The sequence below is a fragment of the Brugia malayi genome (genome assembly GCF_000002995.4).
Source record: "Brugia malayi strain FR3 genome assembly, contig: Bm_v4_Chr1_scaffold_001, whole genome shotgun sequence".
In the NCBI taxonomy this organism is placed as follows: domain Eukaryota; kingdom Metazoa; phylum Nematoda; class Chromadorea; order Rhabditida; family Onchocercidae; genus Brugia; species Brugia malayi.
The window spans coordinates 9,667,425-9,677,278 of NW_025062475.1; the positions used below are offsets into that span (position 1 = coordinate 9,667,425).

General features: G+C 30.9%; 1 protein-coding gene across 1 annotated transcript; it reads left to right on the top strand.

Annotated features, from left to right (window-relative positions):
* Positions 1 to 4,688: 4,688 nt before the first annotated feature.
* Positions 4,689 to 9,739, top strand: Bm13809 (rRNA methyltransferase, putative; the record flags this gene model as incomplete). Its single annotated transcript, XM_043077315.1, has 17 exons — positions 4,689 to 4,755; positions 4,965 to 5,117; positions 5,237 to 5,346; positions 5,569 to 5,769; positions 5,909 to 6,063; positions 6,172 to 6,319; positions 6,588 to 6,790; positions 6,861 to 6,918; positions 6,999 to 7,249; positions 7,481 to 7,577; positions 7,818 to 7,914; positions 8,032 to 8,256; positions 8,337 to 8,436; positions 8,738 to 8,822; positions 8,933 to 9,120; positions 9,266 to 9,374; positions 9,626 to 9,739. The coding sequence occupies 17 exons, from the start codon at positions 4,689 to 4,691 to the stop codon at positions 9,737 to 9,739; spliced, it is 2,361 nt and encodes a 786-aa protein (XP_042933249.1).
* Between the last annotated feature and the right edge of the window lie 115 nt (positions 9,740 to 9,854).

The following is a 9,854-nucleotide window of genomic DNA, read 5'->3' on the forward strand; positions in this document are numbered from 1 at the left end:
CATTCTAGGCTAAGCTAAAAATAAGTAGTTTTTATTTTCCAACAAATGTTGACATCATTTCATTATAAAAAGGACATAGCTTTTAGTTGCCATTATACAAAAATCCCATCCCTAAATAACCAAAAATAAGCATTAAATCAGTAAAAGATGCTCCTAACATAAATTTAAGAAAAACTTGAAGCTTTAAACTTTAAAATTCAATTATGCACAAAGGAAAAATTTACGTAAGTCAAATACAAAGAAATCCAAAATATGATTGAAAATCCGAAAAAAAAAATGAAAAAATCCTGGAAAAATTTTTTTTAAATATTTAAAAGTTAACTGGAAGCAATCTTGGGTAAAAAAGAATGACTTAATAAAGCGATATAATTTTTTATTATCTTAAGAAAAGAAATAATCAGCATTACAAATAAATCAAGAAAACTAGAAAGTTATGATAATTTCCCAAAAAATAAACAACCAACATTAGATCGAAACAGTTATAGATACGTTAATGCGGTGGATGGCTCAGAAAACCGGTGAGAATAGACTATGTATGAAGTGACGATGGAGAAAAATTCCGCATAAAGCATATTCCAAATTGAAAAATTAAAAAAAAAAAATCTTTAATAAATAAATTCCAATAAATATTTTTTATGGGAAAAGTATGTAATGTGATTTTTCCGTGATTTTATCGCAAAAGAAAAAATTTTTCAAAATCCTTAGAAAAAAAAAATTGCTTTAACAGATACTAAAAATTCAAAAAGAAAAAGCCTTTGAGAAGTCGAAAACTGTCAATAATTTTTTAAGGGTTGGACCAAAAAAGAGAAAGAAAAGATTTTAAATAATTTTTGTCAAGAACTTCTCTTCCAAAAAAAAATTCTCGATTAAGAGAAATTCTTCTCTATCAAGATAAGAGCTCTATTTAAAGAAACAAACTCAATAGCATCAACAACAGACCTAAGCAAACTGTTTTATTCTTTTTTCTTCTCATCCCCTCTCGAGTCCACTTCATTTCCCACATCTAATAAATAGGTCCAATAATCGAATTATGCCATCTCTTATATGTTAAACTTCCTAGTCTTTCATTAGCTATAAGACTGAATGAAAGAGGAAATTCAAATTTAAAGTCTAGCAATTGAGTGGATTATATTTATGACAAAAATTCAATCAATTAGAAATATATAATTCATTCATTCCTATTTTGTTGTATTCCTTTGGAATTTCAATATCTTTTTGTGCAAAATTTCCATATTTCCCACTGTGGAATTATATCGAATCATAAAAACTAAGAAAATTTATGACGCAAAACATAAATTCAATCAACCGTTCTGATGGGCAAATCAACCATATAAAATATAGCAATATAGAGTCAATGAGAATTTTCATAGAAATCCTACTTAGCTATATAATAATTAAAGTACAAATCCAACTATAATTGCCACAATGTCTAGAATTTGAACTAAATCTCGCAGTTTAGAAAACTAAAACCTTGAAGGCATTCTTAAAAAGAAAAAAAATTAATTTAATTTCCAGTATATGGTGAAAATTTCTAGCCATATTAAAACAAACCTAGCTAAATTTCGCGCAAAACCATTGTTTCATTCATCGTTTAAATTAAATTCACAAAACCTAATCTGTTGTTATCATTTCTAAAAGTAAATCTTACAATTTATTTAGCTGTGATATCATTGCACATTTCCATTAAAGGATTACTCATCACGTTGCTTCATCACACTATCTATCGATGATTTGAATCAATCAGTCATTTTAGAACTGATTTCACAAAAGACAACAAAACATAAATAAATTTCTCTCGCAATGTCATCCAACTAACATATTATGAGTATTGAATTGTGCTTATATAAATAAAATGCGAAAAAATACACCAACGATATGTTTGATGTATACATTTAAAGATATATTTTCCAATCTATAATGTTAAATAAAGCTTTCTAAAACCTGAAATTCTATGGCATAAGTCATGCCTTACTGAAATTATTTGGAAAAAAAAAAAAAAAAAAATCGTTAAAAAGAAAAAGAGTGTGTCGTCAAAAGTAAAGCTTTTAATGTCTGTCGTCGCGAAAAAAATGAATCAAAAATAGTGCACTGTTAGCAAAATTACTTAAACCACAATATTTTTGAAAACTTTAAGGGAAAGCAATTCAAATGCAAAAAATATAAACGATGCAAAAATTGTGTAAATAATGAAAACGAATAAATTATCCTTCACGATATAATGTTTGTTAGAGCAGCAGATAATTTTTATAAGTATTTAAAACAAATTAAAGAAATAACAAACTAACAACATCGAAATTTCTACAAACACTAAACTGCTTCATATATTAATACCATAGTTTCTTTTACTCTAGCAATTGGAAAAGAAAACATCTGTGTAAATCGATTAAGAAATTGTTCCAAAGTGTCTCACATAATATTTGCATTTTCACTCTCATTTCCCCTCAAATATTTAAAGCGTTTCTATTAAAACTTCTTCTATACAAATTGAACTATTTGCTACACTTAACTGAAAATAAACTTACAAATAGTCCGAATTTTGACTTGCTTGTAAAAAACAATACATAACAAAAAGAAAAATGTACTAATAACCCATAAATACAAATATTTTTTCCTAATTATCTCCTGTTTTCCAACACTTGCAAACATTGATCTTTCCACTCTTACATCAATTTCCTTATTATTTCGTTTATTTCTATCACCCTGCCTTCCTTTTAATCTGCCATTCGTTATTTTTTTTTCGCCTTTCATTTATAGGAATCGAATATTTGAAATGAGTGAAAAAAAATCGGAATAATACCAGGTACAATTTTATATTAACTTCATGAGGACTATTTAATAACCTTAAAGTTATTTCTAAGCGATGAATTTTATTAATCACTGATATGCTTTCCCGTAGCTTATATTTCTTAAATTATTGAATTTCACCACTTCTCTTTTTCTTCATTTCTCTTTTTCGCATCTTTTCTAATATTCTATTAGAAGGAGGGAGAAGAAATACAAGGAGAAAGAGAAAGATGATTAACCTTCGGAATAATAATATCGTCAAAGCGCATTTTGAATTATTTCCATTTTCATCCCAACATAACAGATGAATGGTTGTTTACTAGCAATATCCAACGTTTCCTATAAAAAAGAGAAAAATACAACCGTTTATTATCAATGCCACCTTTGATCTCTACAGCAACTTTCACCAATTGAATATTCCTACAAATTATGAATTATTATAAACAAATAGTAAATGTTGATAAAAAAAGTTAAAACATTAGTGTAATAAAATTTCCTATGCAAAAATTGTTCAACTGGCGGAAAACATGAAAAATTATGGTTGCTATGAAATTATAGCAATATATTCAAGCTAACACATATATATATGTCATGTGAAAAAAGAAAACACATCAATGAATCTTATCTAACTTCTAAAGTAAGCACAACCAGAAATTATATACTGTATTCGATATAATCAACAAAAAAAGGAAAGTATTAGTAAATGAATGCAAATTTCCCTGTCAAAATAATTAAACAGTGACTTTAATAATGTAAAAAAATTACAACATATATGATCATATATATTTCGCCATATATATGTCAATTTTTCACAACAGCATAATGACATAATAAATCTAAAAATTTGACATAACTAATTAAATATAAATAATGAATCCTTCATATAAATATTCCATGCACAGAATGATAATCCGAAAATATGTCTACAGAGATATACTTACTGGAATTAAACGGAAATGAAAAAATTCAATATACTATCACTTCATAAGTTAAAAAACAAATCCGCCGCATCGATTTCTGGCTATTCATCTTCTAAACCTGCGGGAAATTTCATCCACGCCGATGGGATGATGAAATTTCACACGAAATGCATGGTATGACTGTTACGGTGGGGTCAGAGGTTTTCCGGATATGAGCCGGATATCACATCTTTGCTTCATGGACAAGTGAGCGTAGAAGTGAGTTATACTGATTGGTGGTCAGAGATCACTTTAAGATTACAGAGCTCCAGTTTAAGGAGTAATAGATTATTCTTTTGGCATTCCGGAGATAGCTTCAAAATGAATGAAATAAATCTTTACGTGAGCTTTTTGAAGTCACTGTTTAATTACTGGCAACAATAATATTAAAAGTATAAGAAATTATTAGGACTACGGAATTGTATGTTTTATTAGTAGTTTAACAACTTCATAACTCTAAATTTAATTATCAGAAATAAATATATGTGTTTAGAAATGAAAGACAGCTAAGACTAGCTGTAAGACTGATAAGTCTTATCAGATTATCAGAGACTGATAAGGCTAGCTGTAAGAGGTGTTATAGATGATTTGCCTAAATGATTCTACGGCCTTTTTCCTGGCGTACTTTTTTCTTGTAGTTGGAAATTTCGTTTCATTGTTAGGATTGTCTCTAGTAATGAGAAACAGCGAAGGAAAAAGTTAAGCTCGTTCATATCATATACAATATAGCAATTTCAATTTACCATCCTATAATGAACTTGCTAATTTCCAGTCAAATATTAAATGTTTTAACTGATAGCTTGTTGGCGAAAGATTGTTACACATACGTCCATGTCATTATTTCATTCTCTATTGTTTGCGAACGATTTAATTAATACAGTTTTCTAATTCTTCGGAGTGTTTTCCAGAAATTCAAGTTTCGCACAGCAACGAAATTGAAAGAAAATGGGTAAAAAGACGAAAATTGGTAAGCAGCGCCGAGACAAATACTATCATCTCGCAAAGGAAGCAGGTTTTGTCTAATTCAATTTATTCCTCCAGACATTTCTGTAAAATTTAAATTCTTAATCTTGTACATAATACATATATTCAGAAAGATATGTAATAGTAACTACCGAGTAATCCATCAGTTGATTAAAGTGGTGATGTGAACGGTTGAACAATTATATATAAAGGGATGAAAGCAGAAGAGAGTTGGGTCTGCATATTTATGTATTTCAGGATATCGATCTCGTGCTGCATTCAAATTGCTGCAACTTAATAAGCGATTCGAATTTTTGCAAAAATCCAGAGCAGTTGTTGATCTATGCGCAGCACCAGGTGGATGGCTTCAAGTGGCCATACAAAATATGCCTGTTTCATCTATTTGCATAGGTATAACTTCCACCGTACATAAGATAGGGGTGGTGACTCTGTGTTATTAAATTATTATAAAATTAACACAATTTATTGCACCTTTTTGTCGGTTTTTTTAGCAAAATAAACGTTTTCAGGAGTGGATTTAGTACCTATTAAGCCGATCAACAAATGTGTAACTTTACAAGGTGATATAACCACTGAAAAAACTAGGCAGATGGTTCGAAAAGAGCTGCATGGCTGGGAAGTGTGTTTTTATGTTTAATCACAAATTTTAAAATATTGCATGGCGAAAATAGTATATTACACTCTCTGCAGTATTTTACTTGATAGTGTTATTGACAATATCAAATTATTCGGCAAAGAGGGTATTTAAAACATAGTGGTATTATTTTCCAAGGTTTCGATTTTTCTGCTGTGTACCCTGGTATTTGAGTATGAAATGGCTGGCTGATTTTGTATTTTGCAGGCTGATTGTGTGCTGCATGATGGTGCACCTAACGTAGGACGTAATTGGGTTCAGGATGCATTCCAGCAAAATTGTTTAACGCTATCAGCTTTAAGACTTGCTACGCAAATATTAACAAAAAATGGTATTTTTGTGACGAAAATCTTCCGTTCAAGTGATTATTGTCATCTGATATCAGTATTTGAGAAGCTGTTCAAACAAGTAAACAATTTCAATTTCAATAGGATTTGAAATATGTTAAATTGCTTGCGAACATTACGAATATTTTCTAGATCTTTATATAATATGATTAGTTTAGCAACAGTTTCCAGTGGTTGTAATAGCAAGTGTTCTTTTATAGGTACACGTTTGGAAACCAGCAGCTTCACGTCTAGAATCTGCGGAGATTTTTGTAGTCTGTGAGAAGTATTTAAAACCGGAAAAACTTGACCCCGATCTCTTAGATCCCAAAAAGGTATTCGCTGAATCGACACAGCAGTCAGTCATCTCAAATCCGTAAGTAAAATCCTCCACAGGCTTTCGATAAGTTGCATTCTTAATTCAATCTGATTTTTTGATTTAATCCATCAAATTAAATTTCCTTTTCTACATTTCTTTCTCCAGTCAATTAATGTTGCAACCACGCGCAAAGCTGAAGAAAGTACCAGCAACTGGCTATGAAAATGAATCTGTTTCACTCCATAAAACAATAAATGCCACAGATTTTATTCATAGTAACAATTATCTAGAATTATTGGCTTCTGCATACAAAGTAAGTCAGTTTTCTAAAGTAATGTTAGTACGGGAAGATTTTTTTGTCTGATTCTTTCCATAGAATCCAGTCTTCCCTTGAATAAACTTATAAGAATGATTTTATATTGCAGAATTTATTAGCGTAATATTTTTTTGTTCTTTAACAAAATAAGAAAAAAGAGGAAATATAAAATAAATTTCTTAGTTGTGTTTCAGACATCTGCACTTTATTTCTCTTTTTTAATTTTTTTCCACTTCTCTTTTAAATTCCAAATTATCGGTTTCAGATTGCTCTAGATGATGAAAGATGGTTAAATAACGAATCAACAACTGATGAAGTGAAGTGTTGTTTGGAAGATATTAAGGTATGCGGCCCGAGAGAGTTACGATTGATACTGAAATGGAGACGTAATATTATCACGAAAATAAATGAAGAAGGGAATGAAACTGAAAATCCAACAAAAGATGATGTAATGGCGGTCAATCCTGAGTAAGTTAAAGCATTGCTTTTAAAACCAAATATCTTTATCGGCATTTGTGAAGGTTTCCTGTGATTTCAGAGATGAAAGGATGGCAGAAATCGAACAACAGTTGTCAATGGCAAAAGCAGAAGAAAAGGTATTTTATTTTCTTTGGTAATGCATTCTTTTTTTGAATTCTTTTTAATTATTTTCTTACTGTGTGAAAAGTTTTTACAGGCAGCACTGAAGAAAAAGAAACGAAAATTGCTGAAAGATAAAGCTAATCTCGAAAAAAGAAAAAAACTGAAAATGCTAGTGGAAGGAGATACGTACGAAATACCCGATGAACAGGAACTCTTCTCGTTAAAGAAACTTGCGATAGCTAAGAATAAACGGTGTGCAGATTCAGAGTTAAGTAACAGTAAGAACGAGAATGAGAGTGATAACGATGAAGGCTGTAGTAGTGATGATGATAACGATGATTATGGGTACGAAAAGTTTTTCTCCTATTGTGGTTTTTTCTTATTTAATCCATATCGAAAAGTATCATTTTGAAACTTAGTTTGTTTACTAAAAGAGCTAGTTTTTATTTCGACTTATTGCTTTTGAAATGACTCGAATGATGTAGTAGGTAAGTGGGTGATTTCCATCTTAGTTGGATCTCAGTTGGTTGCTGTTTTGATTTTAACAAAGGTTTTTAAACGTAACTCATCTTTTAGCATAGATGATGATGCGGAAGAATTTCATCACGAGCAGGATCCAAGTATGTCGAAAGCAGAGAAAACTGAAGCTCAAAAAGCAGAATGGTTTGGCCGGGTTGATTTTTGTATATGTTTAACGAAATACTTTTTATGTAGTGTAAAACAAAGGAATTGAAAATTTTTGGTTAATTTTTCTTTTTCAAATCTTCGTTTTCTCTAGAAAATTATAGGAATGAACATGCAATAAAATATATATCGCGAATATATGTTAACTTTATAAATAAATTTTATTTCACAGTTATATTAAAATATAATTGTTTAACCTTAATCAGTTATTGTTTAATATCTATTTCAGCATCAAGTTGCTGAACTGGTAGATGATGAAGAAGGTGCTCTAAAAGCTATTGAGAATTTCATGAAAAAATTTAATAACACTTCACAAAGTTCTTTCAGTCAGTTTTTATCCAGTTTGATTATTCAGAAGAAGCTTTATAATTTTCCAGTCTCGTTTATTTTTTTTAACGTTTAGCACGGTGTTACGTTGTAACATGTTACTTAATAGTTTATAGATAAGAAGAAGAAGGATGAAAGAGATGGTCAGAAGTCAATTGCCGACGCATGGTCAGATAGAGGAAATAATGCAGATAGCCAAAAACTTAGTAACGGCGCAGGAATAGATGCAGGAACAACTTCTGTTTTCATGGATGATGATGAAAGCGACGAGGAGTATCATGATATAGACAAAATTGATACGAAAACTTCCTCATCTGATATACCGCAGAAAGAAAAGCCAGGTTTGATATTTGTGGAAATCTTTCTAATTCTTGATCAAAATTAGACCAAAGTCACTTTTATATCAAGTAAACTTTTTTAGGAAAAGCCAAAAAACTATCGCCTGAGCTACTTGCACTTGGAGAACAACTAATATACTCATCAAAAACAAGGCGAGATCTGGAAGATTGGGGATGGAACAGGTGGCTTTGGCAGACATGTTTTAAATTTGACCGTTTTGAATTATCACTGTTTGGCTACGAAATTACTTGATAGTTTTATCTAGCTGTTATGATAAGTTTGTGGCTTACGGCCTGTTGTTAATTTGGATTTCGTGAAATCCCGGAAAAATGAAAAACTGTCCTGTAGCGTTTCACAAATTTGATGTATCCCATCACGTGTTTTGTAGCAGTTTAAGTTCAGACTATCACGTGAGTTTATGGTGCCTTTGTTTTAACATTCTGTTCCAAAATATGTGTTTTACTTATAACTAAGAATTTTAAGGTATACAAACAATGATGAAGGACTTCCTGATTGGTTTGTAGAAGACGAAAAAAAGCACTTCAAAAAGGAACTTCCGGTTTCAAAAGTAAATTTTTTATGCAGGGCGAATTTTGTGCTTCTAGCAGTTGTTCCGAAATCGAAATCGTGAGAGTCGGATCATCATGACTCATGCATTTTTTAAAACGTCAACTTTAGGATCGAGTGGATTTCTATAAAAATCGTATGCGAGATATTAACACACGGACAATCAAAAAAGTTGCTGAAGCAAAAGCACGCAAGAAAAAACGACGGGATCGGAAATTACAGCTAGCAAAGAAAAGAGCAGAAGGTATCATTGAAAGTGAAAATATGGAGCAAGCAGAAAAAATCCGAGAGATTCGCAAGTAAGCTCAACTCGTATATTATTTCATTTGAGGTGCTTTCCATTTCTCATTATCAGGAAACCACTTTTCATGACAGCGCTGATAGTTATTTTTTTTTTTTGTAGAAATTAGGTCAACAACTAGAATTTAAACCTATAATTTGAAGGTTATACCGCAAGACAGCCTCATCAATAAAGGAAAAGAAAAAGATAACCTATGCAGTAATGACGAAGGGCAAAAGAGGAAGTTTATCTAGGCCAAAAGGGCCATATAAAGTAAGTCATTGCTGAAGGTTAATGATCTACTGTAAGATTATAACAAAAGAGTTATCTTTATAAATAACAAGTTTTCATCAAAATTTATCGGCTGGTAACTTCCAGTAGAACGGAAGAATAAATGGGTGTCTTAGGAATTTAATGTAGACTTTCCTATTGATTAACTCATACTTAATGATTTTTGTACTTTTATCGTTTGTTATTTCGGCAGAATGAACGAAATAGTTGAACAGTTAAGTTTTTCGTTCAAGGTAGTGGATGCTCGGTTGAAGAAAGATAATCGTCGTCAAAAGCAGATGAACCAGAAGAAAGGATATAAAGCAGGTGGTAGAGGTGGTAGGCGTCGCAATAGGAGATCCGATTGATTTGAATTCTTTTTGATTATTTGTTGTAATGTCGTTGCTAATGTTTTATTAAATGCGATAAAACTCGTGATATATTTCGTTTTCAGTACCATTTAAGAATCCTGAGATTACTGAA